Below are 27,962 nucleotides of genomic sequence, written 5' to 3'. Positions count from 1 at the left end.
CCCGACAATCGTGATGACGCTAAAGATAATCTTATCAGATATTCCTGCCATGTGTGTTGTGTTAAGAGCGCTCTGATCTGCTCGGACGGATGTCAGGAGTGCTCCGATCGCAAATCTGGGATATTCAACATGTTCGATTGTCTTGGCCCGATATTGCAGTGTGTGTGGTGTCCTCTGACCACAAACGAGCACACAGCCCGCTGAATGTGATGTGTAGCCAATCAGAAAGTGAGGTGACTGACACATGGAGCGGAAAATACGAGGTCTGTTAGAAAAGTAGCCGACCTTATTATTTTTTTAAAAACCATATGGATTTGAATCACGTGTGATTACATCAGCCAAGCTTGAACCCTTGTGGGTATGTGACAGTTTTTTCACGCCTGTCGGTGACGTCATTCGCCTGTGAGCATGCCTTGTGGGAGGAGTGGTCCAGCCCCCTCCTCGGAATTCCTTTGTCTGAGAAGTTGTTGAGAGACTGGCGCTGTGCTTGATCAAAATATTTTCAAAAACTGTGAGGCACATCTGAGTGGACACCATTCGAGAAATTCAGCTGGTTTTCTGTGAAAATTTTAACGGCTGATGAGAGATTTTGGATTGTTTCTATCGTTGTAAGGACTTCCTACGGAGCGGGACATCGCACAGCGCTCCGAGGCGATGTCGTCATCCTGTTTCAAGCTGAAAACCTCCAAATTTAAGCCTCTGTTGACCCAGGACGTCATGAGAGAACAAAGAACTTTCAGGAGAGGTCAGAATCAGCAGTTTATCCAGACACTCCACTGTTAAAGGAGATTTTTTTAATGAAAGACATGCGGACGGATTGGCGCGTCGGCTCGCAGCCGGCGCGGCGCGCCCGCCACAGGAAAAACACCTCCATTGGAAGCCTTAAGGACAAGTTGGAACATGCCCTGCTGTTAAACAATTTCTCAGATAGTCACTCAACTGAAAGCCACCAAAAGCCGCCTGGATTTTACAAATGGTTATCAACACGGAGGTGTTCTTTCTGTGGCGGGCGCGCCGCGCCGGCTGCGAGCCGACGTGCCAATCCGTCTGCACGTCTTTCATTTAAAAAAAATCTCCTTTAACAGTGGAATGTCAGGATAAACTGCTGATTCTGACCTCTTCTGAAAGTTCTCTGTTCTCTCACGACGTGCTGGGTCAACAAAGGCTTAAATTTGGAGGTTTTCAGCTTGAAACAGGATGACCACGTCGCCTCGGAGCGCTGCGCGACATCCCGCTCCATGGGAAGTCCTTACAGTGATAGAAACAATCCAAAATCCCTCATCAGACATTAAAATTTTCACAGAAAACCAGCTGAATTTCTCGAATGATGTCCACTCGGATGTGCCTCACAATTTTTGAAAAAATTTTGATCAAGCACAGCGCCAGTCTCTCAGCAACTTCTCCTTCCACAAGGCGTGCTCACAGGCGAATGATGTCACCGACAGGCATGAAAAAACTCACGCATGCACACGAGGGTTCAAGCTTGGCTGATGTAATCACACGTGATTCAAATCCATATAGTTTAAAAAAAAATAAAACTGTTGGTTTCTTTTGTAATAGACCTCGTAAAATCAAAACAGCTGTTCTGACTTACCAGAATGTCCGGTGATCGCACTGTCTCCACTCCTTTAAAGAACACCTGTTCTTTTTGTTTTTGTGTTGGGTTTTTTTCCCCCTTTGTTTTAAATAGTCCACAAAGTATCTCCATTTGTTTACTCTGAAGTCATGTTTATTCTCGAGAGATAATGTGAGATTTCCTGTCTGACCTGGGAATGTTTGTGTGTGAAATCTCTTCGCGTGTGGTGGTGTTGTCCTTACCATGTGGCTGAACACCACACACTGTACGACCAAACCTGTTAGATCTATGATTTGATTTTTTTTTTTTATCTTTACGTGTGTGGTCTCTCAGGTTTTGGAAACCTACAGATAATGTTAAAATCCTGTTGTGTGAACCAGGCATTAGTGTGTTTTGCAAAGATAACCACAAACTAATTCCATGCTTTGTTAAATCTAATGAAACACAATATTAGTTATTGAATTAAGTATCGAAACTTGAAGAATAGTGCAAGGATACAGACATTATTAGTGTGTGTGTGTGTGTGTGTGCGTGTGTGTGTGTATGGTCTCAAAAAAACTAAATTAAATAGAACATTTAGAATTTTTGAAACACAGTGCTCCACCTCCTAAACACAGTTTATTTAAACTTGAACTCACAGCAAATATAAGATTTTATTCAGCTTATATACTTAATGAAACGAAAGGAAAATTTGTTTGTGTTAGCAAAAACGTAGTTTGGCTAATGTCTCCTCAGTGTTGTCAAGTTAAACTCAGTCACAAGGAACACTGACAGCAAGAGTTTCACAGTCAAAGTATTTGCTGGGATGCTGGCATGAAAGTTTTTATTCTAAAATGCAGTGGTGGGCAAAGTTCCGCTAATCTGTTAACTGCTAATTATCGAAGCTAATGCTTTCATTATCAGATTAGCTTTTCAGATAACTTTGAAAACCATCAGCGGACTAATTATCCTCCGATAAATTTTGCACCAATAGATTTTAGACCGCTAATATATTTTTGCAGGCATGGTGAACAAAGCTTAACAGTTACAAACATTTATGAAATCTGAAATCAAAGATTTGAGTACCTAACTGTTAAATGTTTTGTAGTAGATGTACAGTTCTATTCTGTGCAAACAGAGGAGAACTGGTTCCAGGAGAAACCGCTCTATCCTCTGCAAGCAAAGGAGAACTGGTCACAGAAAAGAAAAAACAAATCTTTTGACCCCATACTGATGCCCTGGCAATATCATCCAACTCATCCAGAGGCAGGCAGTTTTAACTTATGGTTAAAATTTTAACCAAACTAATTTCGGACAAGTTATTTAAATTAACGTCACGTCTGAAGTTTTATAAAGTGAAAATATCAGATATATGTTTTAGTTTTAAAGTAATACACTAATTTTGAAGGTTTTAGTGTCGACATACTGTGTCCAGGTGCATTATGGGTAATCTCAGTACATTCACAACAGACGAAATGCATTTGAGACACTCTGAACAGGCTCCACACGGACAACAGCATTAAATTCTTTGTATATTGTGCTTTTAACTCTTGTGAATATATTATCTGGGCTTATAGACGTTGTTATTGTGTTTGTTTTATGTAAAAATGCCAGAAGAAGCCCAGGTTGCGTCTCCATTATTTTCAGTTGGAATCATTGTGACCTGCAATCACTTCTTTTTGCTCTTTAGAATCCTGCTTATGTCAGACACTGTCTGTAATCTTTGTTCCAGAGTAATATATATAAGATGTCTGAAATTCAGTTTGCATTTATTAAATTGCACACATCTTAAACATAGCAGACACGGATTATCTGAAATTTTGTTTTGGCAAGTTTTCACGGTCTCTACTGCCATCTATTGGCCAGTAGTGTTCATGGCAGTATGAGCATCTGGACACCAGTAGATGGCAGTGTTCTATTCATTTTGACCCCGGTTATATCACACAGTTGTCTATCACAACTTTTGCAAATGGCTTTTTTTTTTTTTTTTTTTTTTACAAATAAAAAAGGCATATTTTACAAAAGCACATTTATATGTAAACACCAACACACACACACCTCACATTAACGTGTTGGGTTTTACATAAAATGAATGAGTTAACCAATCAGTGTTTTGTGGAGGCTCATTTACCCATAATCCCTTTGGAATCTGTCTGTGTTTGTTACAAAACTTCAGAAGTAGTGCATTATTTAAAATTAAAAGATATGTGTTATATTTTAACTTTGTACAAATGACAGAATTGACATGAATGGAGTTATTCTATCCGGGTTAATTTGATGATTTTAAATCAAAACCATAAGTCAAGACTGCATTATTTTCCAAGACCTCGGCCTCACTGTGGCACTTCTGTATTCTGTTAAGGAATAATGGCTTGTTTTGTGTGTGTAGAGTTGAGCTTAGCTCCTCTCAACTGCTTCACTGCTGCGAGATATGTAGTAAACAGGAGCTTCCAGTAGTGAGCAGGGCACATAAAGACAGAAGTGCTGACTCATTGTTTGGGTCTGTAGTCACCTTTGATGCTACCAGAAGCGATCGTGGTGATAAAACTCAAAATCTTGTTAGTACCGGAAGCAATACTGAAAGTTATCGGTTAGCTGTAGCTTCCGATAAATTTTGGGGTGGTTTATCGGTTTAGCTTTATAAAAGATAACTTTTCAGTTAGCTGATTAGCTGTCAAAGCTAACTTTTTGGTTAGCTGTGCCCACCACTGCTGAAATGGTGCAAGCAGCATAAAGTATCTAATGTTTAACTTTGCTAGCAGTAACATCAGCGAGCCACGCCATCTTGGAAGTTAGCCCGGCAACCGGCCTGAATTAGGCCAGATACTGGCCTCTCTCTCCTAGCCTGTGATTACTTGGTGGCCGAGACGCTGACATCAGCGCTGCTCTCCTATTGGTCATTTAGGAGTGGGAATTCCCACTCCAAAATGGCGGCCATTATCTGGCCTAATTCAGGCCGGTTGTCGGGCTGTTTGGACGTATGAATGTTTTAATGTTAATCAAAATAAAGGCTTCAAAATAAAGTTTTTGAAAATTAATTCCCAAACTTTTCAAAATAAAGGATTCACATCATCGTGCCATGCGCAAGCCATATCTGAAAGTTGAGGCCAATCTGACAAATCGTCAGAGAAAGGTGAGCCACATATCCACACACAGACGCTTCTTGCTTTATAGATAGATGCATGTCCAAAGAAAACTAAACAACTGTTTCGAAAGAATAGAAGGCAAAGCTGATGAAAGAAAATGCTTTTATGAGTGGGAAAAGGAGAGACTTTGGGCTTGCTTTTATGTGATGCTTTGTACAAATCAGTTCTTTGCACAAAAAAGAATACATGTCCATTATGTGCTGTAAAATGCAAAACACAAAAAAAGGTGTTCAATAGGTGTAAATCTAAAAGGCATTAAAAAGCTATTTTTAAAATCACTTAGGTAAATATGCACATGTACCTTCATACACATCGACTCTGTGCTTTCCGACACGTCTGATAACATTTTATGTTCATATATACAGTGAGGAAAATAAGTATTTGAACACCCTGTGATTTTGCAAGTTCTCCCACTTAGAAATCATGGAGGGGTCTGAAATTTTCGTCTTAGGTGCATGTCCACTGTGAGAGACATAATCTAAAAAAAAAAAATCTGGAAATCACAATGTATGATTTTTTTAAAATGTTACTGCTGCAAATAAGTATTTGAACACCTGTGAAAATCAATGTTAATATTTGGTACAGTAGCTTTTGTTTGTAATTCCAGAGGTAAAACGTTTCCTGTAGTTTTTCACCAGGTTTTCACACACTGCAGCAGGGATTTTGGTCCACTCCTCCATACAGATCTTCTCCAAATCTTTCAGGTTTCCAAAGATTTTCTATTGAGTTCAGGTCTGGAGACTGCCCAGGCCACGCCAGGACCTTGAAATGCTTCTTACGGAGCCCCTCCTTAGTTGCCCTGGCTGTGTGTTTGGGGTCACCCATCTTCAATCCTCTTACTGAGGGAAGGAGGTTGTTTGCCAAAATCTCGCAATACATGACCCCATCCATCCTCCCTTCAATACGGTGCAGTCGTCCTGTCCCCTTTGCAGAAGAGCACCCCCAGAATATGATGTTTCCACCCCCATGCTTCACGGTTGGGATGGTTTTCTTGAGGTTGTTCTCATCCTCTAAACATAGTAAGTGGAGTTGATTCCAAAAAGCTCTATTCTGGTCTCATCTGATCACATGACCTTCTCTCATGCCTCCTCTGGATCATCCAGATGGTCACTGGTGAACTTCAAACAGGCCTGGACATGTGCTGGCTTGAGCAGGGGGACCTTGCTGTCCTGCAGGATTTTAAACCATGATAGCATCATGTGTTACTAATGTAATCTTTGTGACTGTGGTCCCAGCTCTCTTCAGGTCATTGACCAGGTCCTCCTGTGTAGTTCTGAGCTTTCTCAGAATCATCCTTACCCCACAAAGTGACATCTTGTGTGGAATCCCAGACCGACGGAGATTGGCAGTCATCTTGTGTTTCTTCCACTTTCTAATAAATAATCATAACAGTTGTTGTCTTCTACCAAGCTGCTTGCCTGTTGTCCTGTAGTCCATCCCAGCCTTGTGCAGGTCTACAGTTTTGTCCCTGGTGTCCTTAGACAGCTCTTTGGTCTTGGCCATGGTGGACAGGTTGGAGTGTGATTGATTGATTGTGTGAACAGGTGTCTTTTATACAGGTACCAAGTTCAAACAGCTGCAATTAATACAGGTAAAGAGTGCAGAATAAGAGGGCTTTTTAAAGAAAAATTAACAGGTCTGTGTGAGCCAGAATTCTTGCTGGTTGGTAAGGGGTCAAATACTTATTTGCAGCAGTAACATACAAATAAATTATTAAAAAATCATACATTGTGATTTCCGGGTTTTTTTTTTTTTTTTAGATTATGTCTCTCACAGTGGACATGCACCTAAGATGAAAATTTCAGACCCCTCCATGATTTCTAAGTGGGAGAACTTGCAAAATCACAGGGTGTTCAAATACTTATTTTCCTCACTGTATATATATATATATATATATATGTGTGTGTGTGTGTGTGTGTGTGTATGTAAAATCTGCTAGCTCAAAATATCTGCCAAATATTTTGATGGAGGACACTTGCAAATTTATTAGTCTTTACAGAATTTTGGTGTCCTGATTTTTTTATTTTTTTTTTGTCAAATGAAAGCATGGATTTCTTTTATTACAAGGTGAAACCAGTGAGTTGTGATAAATGTTTCATCTCACACACCTCCTTTGCCTTTAGGTCAAGTGGGTAAGCTATTTTAATGTAGCACATTCACACAGAGGTTATATGTGGCTTCAGGATGGAGCACCTGCTGTGGTTTTCTTTAGTAACTTGGGATGATGGTAGGGGGTCTGTGTGTGTGGAACATACCCCTGAACCAATTAGCTCCTTCAGTGTGGGTAGGGGAGATAGTTACAGCGGTATTCCACAGGGTACAGACCTCAGCCCTGTGGGTTTCCTGGACATTAGCATTTAACTCACCAACATGAACCCTAATTAGCCCCCTAGATTGTCTTGGTAATGCAGCAACAACTGCACCAGCAGCAGCAACACACAGAGATGACCGTGGCAACTCCAGTGCCATGAGGTCTTTTTTTAAATCCAGCTGTAATTGGTAAACAAGGAGAATTGTTTGTGGTGCCATTATGAACTTGCTGCTATGCAAAGCATCTCTATAAACAAGTTCAGGATCAGTTGTGTTCCTGTCTTTTTTCAGCTTGATAGCTTCATAACTCATTATTAATACACAGTGATGCCTTACGTTACTTAGTAACGCGTTACTCTAATCTGACCACTTTTTTTAGTAACGAGTAATCTAACGCGTTAATCTTTCCAAATCAGTAATCGGATTAAAGTTACTTCTCCATGTCACTGTGAGTTACTATTATTTTTCATTGTGGGTCGATAGCAGCATTAAACTTGGTCTGTGGGCAGGAGGTCGGGGTTTGACTGAACTGCCCACTTTCAGTGAGCTGTGAGCTTTTCATCCACGGTTTTTTGCAGCTGCTCGACTTGTCGTCTCCTCTTAAAGCACGGTGATCAGCACACCTGCACTGAGCTTTACAAAGACATTTTTATACTTTTTTTCCTCCTTTATTTAGAATTCTGAGCTGAGCCGCTCTGTATCTGGTCGTTAAAACAGCTGATCCTCCGCGACGCGTCAACAACTAACACTATTTTCCACTCAAATGCACCTAAACTCTCTTTCTGAGGACCACATGATGTGAAAACACAATAAAACTTTCTTACCTATAAATCTGGTCACGTTTTCTGCATAAATGAATGTTATCCATTCTTTGTGCTCAAACGCCAAAGCAGGGGCGAATCCAGATGGAATGGGGGCGTGGGGGAGGGATGTGCCCCCCTCACAACACCCCTAGATTAAAGGTCCAGTTTTGAAGCCTTTTTTTACTACAACTACTAATACTACTTAAAATAATATTAATTTCTACAAGTAAAATATTTAGAGAGAATTTAAATGTTAGAAAAATGCTAGAATGAATTTAATAGTTACATTTATAAACAATGTAGGTTCGAAATTGCAAGTTTTACTGTTACAGTGCTGTCAACAGTTAAATATGAGGTCAAGAAAGAGGTCTTTATTTTACTTTTTATAAAACAAGTATTTATTTTCATTGAAGTCAAGAAAGGGTGACTATAAAGTAACTTTTGGCAAAACAGGTATCATTGTCATGTTGAGGTGGCAGAGGGTTGTTGTCGGCAGCTGGGAAAAGTAACTAAAAAAGTAACTAGTAATCTAACTTAGTTACTTTTACAATTGAGTAATCAGTAAAGTAACTAAGTTACTTTTTCAAGGAGTAATCAGTAATCAGTAATTGGATTACTTTTTCAAAGTAACTGTGGCAACACTGTTAATACACCACTGTTGTCTCTTATAGATGTAGAGAATGAGACAGAAAATAATTTAATAAATGTTTAAAAAGGAATGTGAGAGGGAAGCAAGTGTGAGATGTAACCCCATCTCCTAATATTTAATCATAGCAGTACCTGGTGGTTGATACTGTAATAGGTTTTGCAATCACTGGATTCATGGTTTGTGTGTGTGTGTGTGTGTCTTTCCCAGTCTCAATGTGAAGCTATCCCATGATGCAACATGTGCCCCCAGCACCGGCATTGACAATGATGGCCACCCAGAGTGTTCCTCCACCCTCGTACCAGGAGAGCCAACAGGTGAGATGGTCAACAGATTTTATCTGAAAGCACATTTACTCAACACACCAGATTTAGATCTGTCATATGATGATTGTGCATGAAGCCCTTAGCCATACCAGAAAAGAAATACAGTAAGATAAAAACAAGAATAATGAAAGGCACTGGCGGGGTGATGTCACGATGATGGTACGACATGGGAGGAGGAGTGATAGTAACAAGACCAATACGCCAGACATGGATAATATAGCTCAGTTAGACCAGAGTGATGCCATTTTATGACATTGTAGTGATGTCATCATGATATCAATTCTGCCATGTAGTGACAAATGATGGGCATGGGACCACCTCTCTAGTCCGAATCCTGGAAAAAATTTCATAGAATTTGGCACCATTTCATTATTTATTTTGTGTGTATATATGTGTGTGTGTGTGTGTGTGTTTTATTATAATGTAACACATACAATTTGATTAAAAAATATTTACTAATTGATGTATGGTTTACTTTGTCTCTAGAGCCCTATTAGTTGGACTGATCTGCACCAAAAGTTAGTCTGGAGACACTCACTCAAAGAATATTCCTACAAACATGATTCCTAAGTTTGTGAAAATCTGCTGACCTGTTTCAGAGCTATTTTGTCCACAGACACACAGACACATGCACACGAGTGATTACAATATCCTGCCACACCCCCAGAGTGCAGACTAACTAGAGATTGTAGACCCTCTGTTGCTTAGTTCTCAATTTATTCAGAAGGATTCTTGTCTGAAATCATCCTTTGAACAGGATTTAGTATCTGGACTTTGATTCAAGTCTGGACCCAGATCTGATGAATTTGGAAGAGACGAGTCAGGGGTCCAGCCCTGTCTCTCAAAGGAACCATTGAACCTTTGTCTAATCTACTTGTGTCAAGTTGAGATGCGATATTATGTAAAAATTTAATTCATTCAGATGAACACCCTGAAATGTAAAACTAGAACAGCAGAAATTCAACAATGTGGATAAATCTTGACTTGGACTCAGATTGATCTAATCCTGGATTATGATAAAGGCTTGATGACACATTCCTTTGCAGCATGAGGGCTATATGCAGTATTAATGGTTTCAATATGAGCAGAATGCTAACGTGATTTGAAATTACAAGAGTGAAAGGTGCATTTTTCTGCCAGGTCAATAGCAACCAAACATTATGACCTTGATCACTGACACAGGAAAGGAACCAAACTTGGATCATATATCATGAATCCCTATCAACAAAGAAACAAAAACATGCCACTAGATGGCACTAAATCCTTCACATTGCAGCTTTAATACTGTTATAAACCCACTGTTGAGTGTCACTAACACAAACTACAGCAGTAGTAGTGTAGGAACACACACTTCTGTCAGCAATATGCCTGGAATACAAACTGCATGCTGTTTTCAAGACACAGCACATGCATTAGTTTTGAAGTTACTGGCCAAAACAGGTCATTAATGCATCATGTAGAAATAAACAATATTTTTTCATTCATGTTCCATAAAAAAAAAAATGGCTCATTAGTTCTGGAGGAATCCTGGTAACTTCAGATAAAAAAAAATGGCCTCCTTGATGGAACTCTACATCATTTAGATATACAAGTCAAAGAGTTGTCAGAGTGACCCCCGTATGCAGTGTTCAGTGCAGCACGAGTCCACCAACAGGTCCGCATAAATAACGTAGCACAGATATGGCTATTCTGCAGACCTTCTCACCAATGGCAAGCAGAGCAGGTCCAAAAGGCCTAACCCTCCTCCTTGTCCAAAACACCTCCGTCTTCATTCGCCCAGAGGATTAGTGACAGGGGAGCGCTTCCGAGCCGCGGACTGTGCGCTCGGCAAATGCAAATGAGAGGTAGTTAAGTGTGAAGGAGCTAATTTATTTCCCATTTGGTGCTGGGATTAAGACTTGAAGCTTCCTCCCACCCCGGACCAACTCGAAAGCGGGGGAGAGATGTTCACCTCATTTTCTCACAGAGAATGAAAGAGAGAGAGAGAAGTGGATGAAGAAGACGGCGTTAATAAAACACGATGCCCTGCCCCATGTGTAGCACAAATAACACAGAGATGTCATCACTCTCTAATGATTTCACGTTGATCCGTAATTGTTCCTGCAGTTCTTCTGAGCACACAGACGACGGGAAGAGTCGTAAGGTAATCGAAATGCAAGGTGGCAGTGATGACCCATGCAGTGAAGTGACAGTCACTGTTGCTCATTTCCCAGCGAAAGGAAATTTCATCTACAGTATATCCGGCCCAGGCGCACCTCGTTCAGTTACTGAATCTCTTCTGTTTTTAATTAGGCTCAACAGTTTTGTTCTAATATGTCTCAGAATGATGATTCATTCCAGCTTCTGCTCATTTATAGTTTGTCAGCATCAGGTGCACAGTTCAGTTACCTGTTATGCTGTGTGCTGGTGGGAGTGCAGGGTTTTGTAATCCTGTGTGTGTCTGTGTAAAAAATAACTCCAAAAGAGGTGACAAGATTTTCACCAAACTCTGTTGAAATGTCCCCTGGATGAGTGTCTCCAGATGATTAATTTTTATTGCAGATTGGTCAAAAGCCAAGGCCATCAAAAATATAATCAGAAACATTTATTTTCCATCATATCTCAGCAAACAATAGGATTAGAGAGTCGATTAGCGAATCATTTGTAATTACAAATGGATTGAGTGGTGACACCATAACAACTTTATTTATAAAGCACCTTAAAAACAGCCACCTCTGACACAAGGTGCTGTACACTCCAAGCACAATATATAATAATATAATAATATAATTTTATATATACACTCAACAAAAATATAAACGCAACACTTTTGGTTTTGCTCCCATTTTGTATGAGATGAACTCAAAGATCTAAAACTTTTTCCACATACACAATATCACCATTTCCCTCAAATATTGTTCACAAACCAGTCTAAATCTGTGATAGTGAGCACTTCTTCTTTGCTGAGATAATCCATCCCACCTCACAGGTGTGCCATATCAAGATGCTGATTAGACACCATGATTAGTGCACAGGTGTGCCTTAGACTGCCCACAATAAAAGGCCACTCTGAAAGGTGCAGTTTTGTTTTATTTGGGGGGGGGGGGGGGATACCAGTCAGTATCTGGTGTGACCACCATTTGCCTCATGCAGTGCAATTGGCATGCTGACAGCAGGAATGTCAACCAGAGCTGTTGCTCGTGTATTGAATGTTCATTTCTCTACCATAAGCCGTCTCCAAAGGCGTTTCAGAGAATTTGGCAGTACATCCAACCAGCCTCACAACCGCAGACCATGTGTAACCACACCAGCCCAGGACCTCCACATCCAACATGTTCACCTCAAACATCATCTGAGACCAGCTACTCGGACAGCTGCTGAAACAATCGGTTTGCATAACCAAAGAATTTCTGCACAAACTGTCAGAAACCGTCTCAGGGAAGCTCATCTGCATGCTCGTCGTCCTCATCGGGGTCTCAACCTGACTCCAGTTCGTCGTCGTAACCGACTTGAGTGGGCAAATGCTCACATTCGCTGGCGTTTGGCACGTTGGAGAGGTGTTCTCTTCACAGATGAATCCCGGTTCACACTGTTCAGGGCAGATGGCAGACAGCGTGTGTGGCGTCATGTGGGTGAGCGGTTTTCTGATGTCAATGTTGTGGATTGAGTGGCCCATGGTGGCGGTGGGTTTATGGTATGGGCAGGCATCTGTTATGGACGAAGAACACAGGTGCATTTTATTGATGGCATTTTGAATGCACAGAGATACCGTGATGAGATCCTGAGGCCCATTGTTGTGCCATACATCCAAGAACATCACCTCATGTTGCAGCAGGATAATGCACAGCACCATGTTGCAAGGATCTGTACACAATTCTTGGAAGCTGAAAATGTCCCAGTTCTTGCATGGCTGGCATACTCACCGGACATGTCACCCATTGAGCATGTTTGGGATGCTCTGGACCGGCGTATACGACAGCGTGTACCAGTTCCTGCCAATATCCAGCAACTTCGCACAGCCATTGAAGAGGAGTGGACCAACATTCCACAGGCCACAATTGACAACCTGATCAACTCTATGCGAAGGAGATGTGTTGCACTGCATGAGGCAAATGGTGGTCACACCAGATACTGACTGGTATCCCCCCCCCCCAATAAAACAAAACTGCACCTTTCAGAGTGGCCTTTTATTGTGGGCAGTCTAAGGCACATCTGTGCACTAATCATGGTGTCTAATCAGCATCTTGATATGGCACACCTGTGAGGTGGGATGGATTATGTCAGCAAAGGAGAAGTGCTCACTATCACAGATTTAGACTGGTTTGTGAACAATATTTGAGGGAAATGGTGATATTGTGTATGTGGAAAAAGTTTTAGATCTTTGAGTTCATCTCATACAAAATGGGAGCAAAACCAAAAGTGTTGCGTTTATATTTTTGTTGAGTGTGTATATATATATATATATATATATATATATATATATATATATATATATATATATATATATATATATATATATATATATATATATTCTATTTCTACCTCATTCTCTTATCTTATTGTACAAGTATCATTATTATTGCCTATGCTTGCACACGCTGTTTGATGCACATTTTCCTCCACTCGCACCCATCTTGTGTGTCTTTTTTTTTAAGAGCTGAAGTAACATGTGAATTTCTCCACTGTGAGATCAATAAAGTCTTATCTTATCATAATACAGATTAAGATACAATAACATAAAAACAAGAACCACAAAATAAAACAAAAATAAAATGATCAAATTAAATCTCATTGGTGTCAAAAACCAGAGAAAAAAGATGTTGCTATTCCACAGTTTAGGAGCAATGACAGAAAAAGCCCTGTCCCCTCTGAGCTTCTTTTTCGACCTTGGCACTTCCAGGAGCATCTGGTCAGCCGACCTGAGAGCCTGACTAGGTATATAAGGATGAAGAAGCCCAGAGAGGTACGACGGAGCTAGACCATGTTGAGACTTAAAGACAAACATAAGAATTTTAAAATGAACCCTAAAATATACCAGCAACCAGTGGAGTGCAGCCAGGATGGGAGTCATATGCTCCCTCCCTTGATCTGCTGTGAGAAGGTGCACCGCAGCATTCTGAACCAACTGCAAACGGGAGAGAAGTGACTAATTTACTCCCAAATAAAGCAAATTGCAGTAGTCCAGACGAGATGAAACAAATGCATGAGGAATCATCTCAAAGTGTTGCCTGGAAAGAAAAGGTTTCACTGTTGACAGACATCTCAAATGCTAAAAACGAGATTTTACGCCTACTGACTGTTATGACCGTATCATAACATAGAGTATTTGACTGTTATGATACTGTCACTAAAATGTCTTGATATTCCCTCACTATCGTGAGAAAAACACATTTATTATCTTTTTATTTATTCTCTGAAAAAAATGGTCACATGACTCATGGTCCCATCTTGGGGCAAAAATAGTGTTCGCTGTTAATCTATCTGTATGTAAATCCAGCTATTTTATGTATTTATTCACTGAAAATGCCGGGTTGCTGTGCATTTGGATGCACAAATAGACACAACAAGGGTTTCAACATGTACAGATGCCCTTCAGATCTGAACAGAAGAAAACTTTGTGAAAATAAAGTCAGCCGTGTGGGATGGAAGCGACTTCATTGTCAAAGTTTTGCAAGGTAAATTTAGTGGCCAGTCCCATGTGCAGTAAAACTCACCTAAACCGTCATTGTACAAACCGGATATTCGCAGTCAAAGGACAAAAAAAGTCCCAATGTTTTTGTATTGTTTTCCATTTAATAAACACCGTATATAATCGATTTTGTATATTGGATTTTCGCTCACATCAGATAAAATGTACCGTCTGATCGCAATGTATTTCAATTAAAAACCCCAAGCAGTCAGGACATGCCCAGTAACAGAGGTACAAATTAAAGTTCAGCTCTGACACTCAGAAATTTGAGCAAAGGGATATCGGAGTCATTTCTGTGATTAAAAGCTAGACCATTTATTTTTTTCAAACCATGCTCAGACCCGCAGTCTGGATGTGCACCCATTAAATCAGACAGCGCAAAAGGCTGTGATTTGACACTTTTCTGCTTTCATTCTTTCCTCTCATATTTTAATAGTTTTTACAGTGCACACACTGATTACATTTTGGGATCCCATACATTTGGCAGAAAAGTCAGCAAATTTACAACATGAATTCGGAAAAAGAGTAAATTGTACACGTTACCTTGGAACTGGAGGTGATGATTGCAGAAAGAAAAGTTTTTTGAGGTCTAAATTAATCCAGAATAAAGCATAATCCAGCGGCGGAAAACTTTAAAACTGTCACACATGTCGGCGTAAGCATAAATCAACCTTTAAATTAATTAAATAAATCATCATAAATTGTAAATTCATGTAAATTTGATATCTTATCTATTTTAATATTTATTTTGATAGTACCTGTCCCTTGATGTGTTGTTGTATGTGGTTAACTGATTAAAAAAAAAAATGCTGAAAACATAAAAGGTTCATTCAGTAGTTAAGCACAATTGGCCCTAAAATGGTGCATGTTCTCAGTTGTCGCTACTCTCTGAATAAAGGGACTCTAGATTACACCAGCCCAAATCAGAAAAAGTTGGGATGATGGTGAAAAGGCAAAAAATAAAACAAAATTCCTCCATTGAAGGGCTGCAAGATGTTCCAAAAAAAGAGTTGTGATTGGAAATTTATTCTCAATTTAAGGATTAAATCATCATTTTACCAGCCAGTTTTCGTGAGAGAGCACAGGGGATGGATACATGAACATCTGTAAGTTACTGAATATGTCTTGGACTTCATTTACATCAATCATGAAGAAATACAAACAGTATGGTACTGTGTGTTAAATCTGTGTCAAGTAGACCCTAAAAATTGAGTAACCATGCTGGAAGGAGACTAGTAAGGGAAGTCACCAAGACACCCACACAGCTCTGAAAGAATTACAGGCTTCTTTGAACATGAATGGAGAAACTGTTGTCTGCCCATTCACATCTTGGGTTTATTTATTTTAATTTGCATTTTCCATATTGTCCCAAGTTTTTTGTTTGGGGTTGTAATTTTTAAAAATGTGAACACTTCATTTTGTATGCAGTGATGATGATGTTTTCCCCTCCGCATTATTTTATGTGATTATTTCAGATGACGGGCACCACTCAGCAGAACACCAAGACCCCACAGGTCCACATCCCAGCAGCCTCTGCAGCAGGAAATACCTCTGTCAGCGTGACCCTTGACCCCCAGGCCCAGTTAGAGTCTGACAAAAGGGCAGTTTATAGGTTGGTCTCTGAAATGCTTGCTTTAAATTCAATCAATCATGAGAACTTGGACAAAGCACACTTATGTTTGCGTACTTGCTTACATGCGCTATTATACTTTTGACGTTTCACGTGTCACTCTATATGATTGTACTCTGTAGGTACAGTCCATTTTTATGCTATTTAGTGCTAAATAGTGTCACAAAAAGTATTTTGCTGGACTGACCATGGAAATACTGTGCATCCAACTCTCAAAACATAACCTACACATATAATGCATATGAGCATATTACTTGGCAAAATGAATGTTCTAGTAACTCGATCAAATGTGCTTGAGAGCACAGCAATGCCACGCCCACATTTCAAAGTATCAGGCATATATTGAAAATGTTACCTGGGCTTTAAAAAAGAAAAAAAGAATATATCTTAATCTATTTACAGAATAAACCCTATTAATTGTCTATATATTAGCATGAGGCCAAATATTTTACCTTGACCTCTGACCTTGTTCATTTACTGATCCTAATCAAATTCAAAGCACTTCTTGTCTGTGAAGTTTGATCACAGTTGCATTAGTTTTTTTTAGATATCTTGCTAATATTCATTCAAATAGGCTTAGAAACCAAGGTGATCAGAACAGCATACATCTGCGGTGGCATCACTAATAATCCACAGATTCACCCAAATAAGGTTGCTGTCTTATTTTACGGTGTATGTGGAAAGTATTCACAGCGCTTCACCTTTTCCACATTTTGTTATGTCACAGCCTTATTCCAAAATGGACTAAATTCATTTTTCCCTCAAAATTCTTCTCAGAACAAATACCCCATAAGCACAGCATGAAAAAGGTTATTTTGAATTTTTTGCAAATTTAATAAAAATAAAAAATAAATAAGAAATAACATGTACATACGTATTCACACCCATTGCTCAATACTTTGTTGATGCACCTTTGGCAGCAATTACAGCCTCAAGTCTTCTTGAATGCTATGAGCTTGGTGCACCTATCTTTGGGCAGTTTTGTCCATTCCTCTTTGCAGCACCTCTCAAGCTCCATCAGGTTGGATGGGAGTGTATCGGTGCACATCCACTTTCAGATCTCTTCAGAGATGTTCAGTTGGATTCAGGTCTGGGCTCTGGCTGGGCCACTCAAGGACAGTCACAGAGTTGTCCTGAAGCCACTCCTTTGATATCTTGGCTGTGTGCTTAGAGTCACTGTCCTGCTGAAAGATGAACTCTCGCCCCAGTCTGAGGTCAAGAGCGCTCTGGCGTAGGTTTTCATCCAGGATGTCTCTGTACATTGCTGCATTCATCTTTCCCTCAATCCTGACTAGTCTCCCAGTTCCTACCACTGAAAAACATCCCCACAGCATGATGCTGCCACCACCATGCTTCACTGTAGGGATGGTGCCTGGTTTCCTACAAACATGATGCCTGGCATCCATGCCAAAGAGTTCAATCTTTGTCTCATCAGACCAGAGAATTTTGTTTCTCATGGTTTGAGAGTCCTTCAGGTGCCTTTTGGCAAAATCCAGATGGGCTGCCATGAGCCTTTTACTAAGGAGTGGCTTCTGTCTGGTCACTCTACCATACAGGCCTGATTGGCGGATTGCTGCAGAGATGGTTGTCCTTCTGGAAGGTTCTCTTCTCTCCACAGAGGAATGCTGGAGCTCTGATAGTGGCCATTGGGTTCTTGGTCACCTCCCTGATAAAGGCCCTTTTCCTCTGATTACTCAGTTTAGACGAGCAGCCAACTCTAGGAAGAGTCCTGGTGGATCAGTACTTCTTCTATTTAGGTATGATGAAGGCCACTGTGCTCATTGGGACCTTCAAAGCAGCAGAAATGTTTCCATTCCCTTCCCCAGATTTGTGCCTCGAGACAGTCTTGTCTCAGAGGTCTACAGACAGTTGTGCCTTATATGTAGTGGGATCTTATATGTAGACAGGTGTGTGCCTTTCTGAATCATGTCCAATCAACTGAATTCACCGCAGATGGACTCCAGTTAAGATGTAGAAACATCTCAAGGATGATGAGTGGAAACAGGATATACCTGAACTCAATTTTGAGTTTCATGGCAAAGGCTGTGAATACTTATGTACAAGTCATTTCTTAGGGGTTTTTTTTTAATTATTTTTAAAATACATTTTCAAAAACAACAACAACAACAACAAAAATCACATTGTCAAAGGGTACTGTGTGTAGAACTTTGTGGGGAATTTTTTTTATTTAATCCATTTGGGAATAAGGCTGTAACAAAACAATGTAGAAAAATGCTGCACTGTTCTTTGTGGATCCACCGTCATAGTCTGTCTCTTTAAATGCTGACAGAAATGTATAAAAAAGGCAATACACCAAGTTAAGCAGTCAAACAGAACATGAATAAAAATATTTTGAAAGCAAAACTAGTGTCCATATAATGTTGTTCAGTTATTAGTTTCTTTATTCAGAGCCAACAGACACCACATGAAGCTTTACCCTGCGATAATTGAACCATCATCACGAGAAAGACATTTTTAGAACTTCCTAATTGTATAAAAGTGAAACAATCTTCACGTTTCTGAGGAAATGGCAGTCAGTTGAACTCAGAAGGCTACAAACATAATCATTTTCACATTTATTTGTCATGTTCTAAAAGAGGCAAAAACATCATTTGGAAATATTTATTGCATTTTCTCTCTAACCACATGCTGGGTATCACAAACTGCACTAGTGCTATTTGTGAACTAATCCAACATCGCCATGACCATGTCCTCTCAAACCAGCTGTGACATAAATGCTTTACAATGTTTTCACTTAAGCAGTGCATCTTGCATTTTGTGTTCAGATTTTTATTCTTTAATGCCGCAGTAAAACCTTGGATTCATTCTGTGAGCTAATTTGACATTGTAATAACCATAATGTTCCTCCATGACCTCTGCCAGTGCATGCTGGGATTGGTTCCAGTGGCTCATGGACCTGATTATTGGGTTGAGACAATGAATGAATGACTCTGAAATACTTTTCAGTCATTGTCTAAATTTCGTCACTTTAAGCAGGATTGGAAAACCCATAAAACATACCGTAAATAAAATTTAACCAACCTGTATGTTCCCTTTAAATATATATTTTTTGTAACAATATCCAGACTTTAACTGTAAATCATATTTTTCTTTCATGCCAACAGTCATTTTCAAAGGTAAGAATCATTTATCAAGTGGTCGACACACATTTTGGATGCACCCTATTTAAAAAATTTTAGTTTGCAGAAGGGACGTGAACAAAACTTGCTCAGATTTCATATGTTTTCCTTTACAGCACACACGCACACACATTGATATGACGGCACAGCGATCAGCTGACCAGCTGTTACATTTGGCCTCTTAAAATATAGTGGAGCAGGTGGATCTGTGCGATCAAAGTTGGAATACTAATATGTAGACCGCAGTTGGATTCCAGGTTTGGATCGTCATCTGCATTATTCCAGTCCTCTCAGCTAATGGGGAACTAAGCTAACATAGTCTTATGTCTTCTGCTTCACACTATGGTATCCCAGGATAAGCACCAACCCAAAGTATTGCCTGTATAAGGCTTAAGGGACATTTAACCATATGAAGGTCTCTTCTGCAGCTTTGACCTCTGGTGGAGTTGTTGAAGACACTTTTGTCCCATTTTGAAGAGCAGAGATATTTTCTTCCGACTGTTCAGCTCATCACTGGAAGTTTTGGAAGTGCATCTGAATTTAGGTAATCTACACAGCAAATGTTCCTGATTGTGGTACAAATTAAAAATTCTTAAAATATAAAGAAACACTAAACAGTTAAAAAAAAAAAAAAAGACAAAAACACCCCCCACCGGAGGAAAAAAAAAAAAAAAAACGCTCACTAAAATCTAAGTTGTTTAAAGTTGAGCTTTTTGTGGTCTCAGTAGTCACAAAAAAGCTGCAGCTTTATTTGGTAAAAATGAAAATAGACGGAACCATTTACAAATTAAAGCGTTCACTCAGCTCAACTGTGCTAAAAGGCTAAGCTAACATTTTCTGAACTTCAGCAGCGCAGTAACATCACGTTTTATTTTTAAATTATTCTCACCTCATACTAAGCTGCAGAACTAAGCCTTGTTGGTCAAAATGGGCGTTTATACAGTAGTGTTCAGAATAATAGTAGTGCTATGTGACTAAAAAGATTAATCCAGGTTTTGAGTATATTTCTTATTGTTACATGGGAAACAAGGTACCAGTAGATTCAGTAGATTCTCTCAAATCCAACAAGACCAAGCATTCATGATATGCACACTCTTAAGGCTATGGAATTGAGCTTTTAGTAAAAAAAAGTAGAAAAGGGGGTGTTCACAATAATAGTAGCATCTGCTGTTGACGCTACAAACTCAAAACTATTATGTTCAAACTGCTTTTTTAGCAATCCTGTGAATCACTAAACTAGTATTTAGTTGTATAACCACAGTTTTTCATGATTTGTTCACATCTGCGAGGCATTAATTTTGTTGGTTTAGAACCAAGATTTTGTTCGTTTACTAGTGTGCTTGGGGTCATTTTCTTGTTGAAACACCCATTTCAAGGGCATGTCCTTGTCAGCATAAGGCAACATGACCTCTCAAGTATTTTGACATATCCAAACTGATCCATGATACCTGGTATGCAATATATAGGCCCAACACCATAGTAGGAGAAACATGCCCATATCATGATGCTTGCACCACCATGCTTCACTGTCTTCACTGTGAACTGTGTCTTGAATTCAGAGTTTGGGGGTCGTCTCACAAACTGTCTGCAGCCCTTGGACCCAAAAAGAACAATTTTACTCTCATCAGTCCACAAAATATTCCTCCATTTCTTTTTAGGCCAGTTGATGTGATCTTTGGCATATTGTAACCTCTTCTGCATGTCTTTTATTTAACAGAGGGACTTTGGGGGGATTCTTGCAAATAAATTAGCTTCACACAGGCATCTTCTAACTGTCTTCTAACATGCCTATCTCGGCTTTCAGTGCTTAACAGTCGAGTGAGTATAAGAGAAATTGTGGAGAGCTGGGCATGTCCCAACTTGTCCTCTAACACTCCGAAACGGAGGTGTTCCTTTGTCTCGCTTCATCAGCGAATCGGTCATGATGCGCGAAGCCTCCGCGCGGCTTTCCATGACAAAATCTCTTGTTAAAAGTGAAATCTGCCGGAAAATGGCTGATGTCCAGCTCTTGTGATAACCAGAGAAATTGCACACGACGGTCCCGGCCGTGCGCCATTGTGGGCCATACTTAAAGCTGTAGTAACACTCCTTATTCTCTGTGAAGCTCGTAAAATTTTCACCGAAAGCCAGATAAATTTTTCAAATAGTTTCCAGCTGCCTGTCTCTAACAGTTTCTGAAAAAATTCTGATGGAAAAAAAGCCCAAATCATTCCGCCATTTCCTCGCAATGAAACAACGACAAGAGGGGTGGAGCAGTGCTCACTCAAAGCCTGCCCACAGGTGAATGACGCAACCGACAGGCGTGGAAAAACTCACGCATGCACACGAAGGTTCAAGCTTGGCTGATGTAAAAACATATGAATCAAATCCATAAAGTTTTTGAAAAAAATAAAAAGGTACGATAGTTTTATAAGAGACCTTGTATATCCAAAAGTGAGGAATTTCGGATTGAGTCAGTCTGCTCCATCATCCCGGCTGGCTGCCTCGCTCTTCCCAGCGATGAGGCCTGAACTCCGGCTCCTTCATGCGGCTCCGCACGCTGGCGTGGTTCGATCGATACCCCACCACATCATCAGCCCTCCCTCGGCTCAGCATAACTCCAAAAAGTAGCTGAAAAAGCTTCTCCCAGCAGGATGTTGGGAGACTCATTCGACTGTTGTTTTTAAAGCTTTTTTTGTGGTTCTACAGACGCAAATCCAAAACGGCGATTGCTCAGCTTTCTCTGGCTTTGGAAAAAGTCAGAGTGTGATGTAGAAATCTCCTCCCCGCTTGCCGCATCCGAAGCGACGCATCTGAAGTCACTGGCGCACATTAACTGCCATATCTGACACCTTCAATCTGAAAGGCCCATTACTTCTCTTTGTAATGAATCAGACTAACGACCCCAGTGCAGAGAACCACAGCAACGGATTGCTTGAACAGGTGTTATTGTTCAGTGACAGAAACAGCAGCAGCAAAAGTGAGACTAGAATGGATGGTTTAAACTCAGGTTCAGTGCACAATAATCAGTCCAAAAGATCCTCATCTGACACAAAAATGTAATTCAGATGCAGGTAATGTTCAGTTAGCGACAGCAGTTTTTCTAGCGGTTAGGCAGTAGACCTCAAAATGCAGAATAATTACAATAACCAAATTTTCATATCACAGAGTCCATACCGCGGGTGTGAACAGATGAAAAAGGATTAAAAAAAAAGATTACTTGTTAGGGTATGTTCGTACCATCGATTTTCATTCAAGTTTTTGGGCAAAATGTGGAATAGGTGCCATTATACTGTGAAGTGGGTCCAAGACTAAAAAAGGAAATTTAAGATGGGAAGTATGGCAATTTCAAATGTTTTATTACATTTGTGAAATGGGACATTTAAGATATTTTAGTGACACTTGGTAAAAATGGTAGTTTTTCTTCTTCTGAAGTCAGAACCTAAAATTAATTTTCAAAAAAATAATTATAATAATTGCATGATTGTGCATTTTTGTTTGTCATCAGTGTTTTGTTTTGTTTTTTATTTTGGTAGTCTCAAACATACCTCTCTTCGGCCCCTTCCATGTTGCACTTTCTACCTTCAGCACATCCCTGTGAATTGATCTATTTAGGTTTGTGGGTGCACTCACAGTGCAACTTTCTAGTTTGTCATAAATGTTATTTGTTTCAGCTCTAACAAAAATGTTGCAAACAAATTCTTTTTCTCTGTTCTTTCGTCTTCTTGTAGAGTTTGGACACATCTTCCGACATGTATTGTTCCAGATTCCATAAGCTTTTTATTTTCCATGTAAAGGCCCTCAGAGGAACGACCTCGTTAGATGTAGAAAACACTGTATACTGGCGGGTAAATCCAAAACACCAGTTAAAAAAAACCTCAGTCCTTTTTTAGCTTTCAGCTAGAATTTAGATGCCGCCCCCCCCGCCATAATGAGCCAGTATTATCTATTTATGAGGTAAATTATTCAAAATACAGACATATTTAATTGAGCCTTGTGTAAGTGGTTTGCCAGCAGCTAACCAGATTTGTTGAACCAAATGCAGTTTGGCCTGGTACAGTGACACTAGAGAGCATGTTGGGTTTTCTGCCCCAGCTCCTCAGGTCGCACCGGAGGGTATCCGCCACTGTTGTCTGAGGAGGTGCAAACCCCCATGTTCAGGCCTGAGGCATGCTGCTGCAAAGTCTTTACTCACTCCTCAGAGATCCGAGGCTGTCTTTGATGTAAGCAGCCATCTCTGGAGCAGAAACGATTGATAGGTGGGTCCAAATCAGCCCTTCTACCACTTCTATGTGGCTCTTTTGCACCTCCAAGCACTATTCTCTTACTCCTTGAACCATATACCCAGGAAGAGATGTGCACAAGATGACACGAGATGACACAATGTGATAGTTTACACTGTTGTTCAGACCACCAGATCCAGATCAATGGTTCAATCAGCAGTTTTGATTTGCATACATTTTTGTTTAAATTTAGGATTGTAAAACGACTTATATCCATGTAGTCTAGCACAATGGGCAAGTCTGGAGTGATGTGGTGACTCCTTATTGCTTTTAAACGGCCCTGTCATGCTCAGCCATGTTTCCACAACATCTGCAAAAACTAGGAGGATGCAGTAAGAACCTGTACAACATTAAAAACATATGAGAAGCAGTTAAGTGCATGGTAAATTATCCATGGACATGGAGGTAGTGGGTGAACTTTGGACTTGTTCAAAAAACACAGTGAGAACGTGGTTGGATCAGGGTGCAGTAAAGATAAAACAAGGCGGTAGCAATGACTGCATTGACATATTAACAATTAAATTAAAAGTTGGAGGGACTTCAGTGACATAGCTGTGCTGAAATGCTGCAAAAACAATTAAAAGATCTCCCCTATCTTCTTGTACACATCGAGATTCACTTCAAAGCATGTCGTCATTGCAGGCACACACACATGGAGTATATTTGAGTTTGTGTTTACACGTTTGGTGGGAGAGGTGTTGTTTTGACTGTAGCTCATTGTTGAATTGCATTCATTTAAATTTTGAGGATGCAGTATGGTCTTCATGGTTTTTAGGGGAGTGTGATGGGGCCCTAAAGCTGCTGCATTATCAGTGTGGAGATAATGATCAAACACAAGTATCCAACATGACACCTGCAAGATTAATGTATTGCCCCACTGTTGCCCCATTGAATATATATTCAGAAAAATATTATTATTGACTGGAAAATCAGCACAAGTTTCTGAGTACATGTGAAGTAGCCAAGCTAGCTGCTGTGGCATTCCATTGTATTGAGTCAGCAATTCACGGCTGATTGCCATTTGTTTTTTATGTACAATTAAATATGGATCATATGACATTTGTTTCCATCATTCTTATGGTATTTTATGATAACAATTGCCTGTCAAATCTCAACCTTATTTCCAAAATAATATGGTAAATCAATAAGCCAGGTGGTTAAAGTTCATTACCTGAGCTTGGCACTCCAGTGTAGCTTTGTTTTATAGACTGTGTGCCGTCATGTGACGTGTTGTGGCGCACGAGGCTCTAAAGCTCTAAAGTGTACTTGCATTTGTACCGCAGCAGCTAATCTGCACACAAATCAAGGCACAGGGTGCAAATACGTTGTATTTAGTTATTTAATTACTCATATATTGTGAGCATTCATTTATTAATTCTTTTTCTGATGCTTATCTGGGCCCAGGTCACCGTGGCAATAAAAAAGTCACTCTTAATATGCAATAAAGCAATCTCGGGGTCGCCACAGCACATCCAAGGTAGATCTGTACGTTGATTTGGCACAAGTTTTATGCCGGATGCCCTTCTTGACGCAACTCCACATTACATGGTGGAATGGGGTTTGAACCAGGAACTTTCCGCACTGAAACCAAGCGCACTACTCACTCATCCACTGAAGTACTGCTCGCTAATGAGCGACTGTGCTGCAAGCTACTCAAAGAGAAAAGGTCTGACATTATATTGATTCAGATGCCTAATAATTCATCAGCTTTAGCAGATATTGTGGAGATGACATATGAAGATGTTGACAGGTCTGGCAGACAGGTTAGGTAGGATGCAAATGCAGGACTCAGACTCTTGGCTCTGTAGGTAAAAATGGTTTACTGTTGAAGCAAACGGGGTCGGCACACAGGCAGGCAGTCCAAAAAAAGCAGCAGTACAAGGAGCATCAGGCTAAGGCGTGGTCGAGAAAATAAGCAGGTGGTCATAAATATACAAGAGGCTAGCAGGACGTGAAAACAATACAGAGTTCAAAAGAAGGCACAGGGAGCATCAATCTGGAGAAGGACAAGGTGAACTGGAGAGCTATAAGTACACCCAGGTGACGAGGTGCAATTAGGAAGCAGGTGTGTGTGGAACACACCAGAAAGGGGGAGTGTGTGTGTGTGTATATATCAATCAATTTTCAATCAATTTTTTTTTTATATAGCGCTAAATCACAACAAACAGTTGCCCCAAGGCGCTTTATATTGTAAGGCAAGGCCATACAATAATTATGTAAAACCCCAAAGGTCAAAACAACCCCCTGTGAGCAAGCACTTGGCTACAGTGGGAAGGAAAAACTCCCTTTTAACAGGAAGAAACCTCCAGCAGAACCAGGCTCAGGGAGGGGCAGTCTTCTGCTGGGACTGGTTGGGGCTGAGGGAGAGAACCAGGAAAAAGACATGCTGTGGAGGGGAGCAGAGATCGATCACTAATGATTAAATGCAGAGTGGTGCATACAGAGCAAAAAGAGAAAGAAACAGTGCATCATGGGAACCCCCCAGCAGTCTACGTCTATAGCAGCATAACTAAGGGATGGTTCAGGGTCACCTGATCCAGCCCTAACTATAAGCTTTAGCAAAAAGGAAAGTTTTAAGCCTAATCTTAAAAGTAGAGAGGGTGTCTGTCTCCCTGATCTGAATTGGGAGCTGGTTCCACAGGAGAGGAGCCTGAAAGCTGAAGGCTCTGCCTCCCATTCTACTCTTACAAACCCTAGGAACTACAAGTAAGCCTGCAGTCTGAGAGCGAAGCGCTCTATTGGGGTGATATGGTACTACGAGGTCCCTAAGATAAGATGGGACCTGATTATTCAAAACCTTATAAGTAAGAAGAAGAATTTTAAATTCTATTCTAGAATTAACAGGAAGCCAATGGAGAGAGGCCAATATGGGTGAGATATGCTCTCTCCTTCTAGTCCCCGTTAATACTCTAGCTGCAGCATTTTGAATTAACTGAAGGCTTTTTAGGGAACTTTTAGGACAACCTGATAATAATGAATTACAATAGTCCAGCCTAGAGGAAATAAATGCATCAATTAGTTTTTCAGCATCACTCTGAGACAAGACCTTTCTAATTTTAGAGATATTGCGTAAATGCAAAAAAGCAGTCCTACATATTTGTTTATTATGCGCTTTGAATGACATATCCTGATCAAAAATTACTCCAAGATTTCTCACAGTATTACTAGAGGTCAGGGTAATGCCATCCAGAGTAAGGATCTGGTTAGACACCATGTTTCTAAGATTTGTGGGGCCAAGTACAATAACTTCAGTTTTATCTGAGTTTAAAAGCAGGAAATTAGAGGTCATCCATGTCTTTATGTCTGTAAGACAATCCTGCAGTTTAGCTAATTGGTGTGTGTCCTCTGGCTTCATGGATAGATAAAGCTGGGTATCATCTGTGTAACAATGAAAATTTAAGCAATACCGTCTAATAATACTGCCTAAGGGAAGCATGTATAAAGTGAATAAAATTGGTCCTAGCACAGAACCTTGTGGAACTCCATAATTAACTTTAGTCTGTGAAGAAGATTCCCCATTTACATGAACAAATTGTAATCTATTAGACAAATATGATTCAAACCACCGCAGCGCAGTGCCTTTAATACTTATGGCATGCTCTAATCTCTGTAATAAAATTTTATGGTCAACAGTATCAAAAGCAGCACTGAGGTCTAACAGAACAAGCACAGAGATGAGTCCACTGTCCACTGTACTATGATGAATTCTAAAACCTGACTGAAACTCTTCAAATAGACCATTCCTCTGCAGATGATCAGTTAGCTGTTTTACAACTACCCTTTGAAGAATTTTTGAGAGAAAAGGAAGGTTGGAGATTGGCCTATAATTAGCTAAGATAGCTGGGTCAAGTGATGGCTTTTTAAGTAATGGTTTAATTACTGCCACCTTAAAAGCCTGTGGTACATAGCCAACTAACAAAGATAGATTGATCATATTTAAGATCGAAGCATTAAATAATGGTAGGGCTTCCTTGAGCAGCGTGGTAGGAATGGGGTCTAATAAACATGTTGATGGTTTGGATGAAGTAACTAATGAAAATAACTCAGACAGAACAATCGGAGAGAAAGAGTCTAACCAAGTACCGGCATCACTGAAAGCAGCCAAAGATAACGATACGTCTTTGGGATGGTTATGAGTACTTTTTCTCTAATAGTTAAAATTTTGTTAGCAAAGAAAGTCATGAAGTCATTACTAGTTAAAGTTAATGGAATACTCAGCTCAATAGAGCTCTGACTCTTTGTCAGCCTGGCTACAGTGCTGAAAAGAAACCTGGGGTGGTTCTTATTTTCTTCAATTAGTGATGAGTAGAAAGATGTCCTAGCTTTACGGAGGGCTTTTTTTATAGAGCAACAGATATAGAGCAATATATATATATATATATATATATATATATATATATATACACACGCACACACTACATTCTGCTACATCACAGCTACTCATTTAGCTTGTCTTTTTCCCAAAAACTGTAATAC

General features: G+C 40.0%; 1 protein-coding gene across 6 annotated transcripts in view; it reads left to right on the top strand.

Annotated features, from left to right (window-relative positions):
- pknox2 (pbx/knotted 1 homeobox 2) overlaps positions 1 to 27,962 on the top strand; it is a 321,900-nt gene that overhangs the window by 212,918 nt on the left and 81,020 nt on the right. For 4 of the 6 annotated variants that reach the window (XM_034178877.1, XM_034178876.1, XM_034178882.1 and 1 more), the window contains 3 exons: positions 8,671 to 8,777; positions 15,930 to 16,066; positions 19,210 to 19,221. In XM_034178877.1, the coding sequence (XP_034034768.1) occupies positions 8,691 to 8,777; positions 15,930 to 16,066; positions 19,210 to 19,221 (236 nt within the window). In that variant the 5' untranslated portion in view covers positions 8,671 to 8,690. The remainder of the gene's footprint in view (positions 1 to 8,670; positions 8,778 to 15,929; positions 16,067 to 19,209; positions 19,222 to 27,962) is intronic. The other 2 variants (XM_034178881.1, XM_034178879.1) reach the window with 1 other exon arrangement.

The sequence above is a fragment of the Thalassophryne amazonica genome, chromosome 9 (assembly GCF_902500255.1).
Source record: "Thalassophryne amazonica chromosome 9, fThaAma1.1, whole genome shotgun sequence".
NCBI lineage: Eukaryota > Metazoa > Chordata > Actinopteri > Batrachoidiformes > Batrachoididae > Thalassophryne > Thalassophryne amazonica.
The sequence above is the reverse complement of the archived record's forward strand: the minus strand, read 5'-3'. Positions and strand labels throughout refer to the sequence as shown.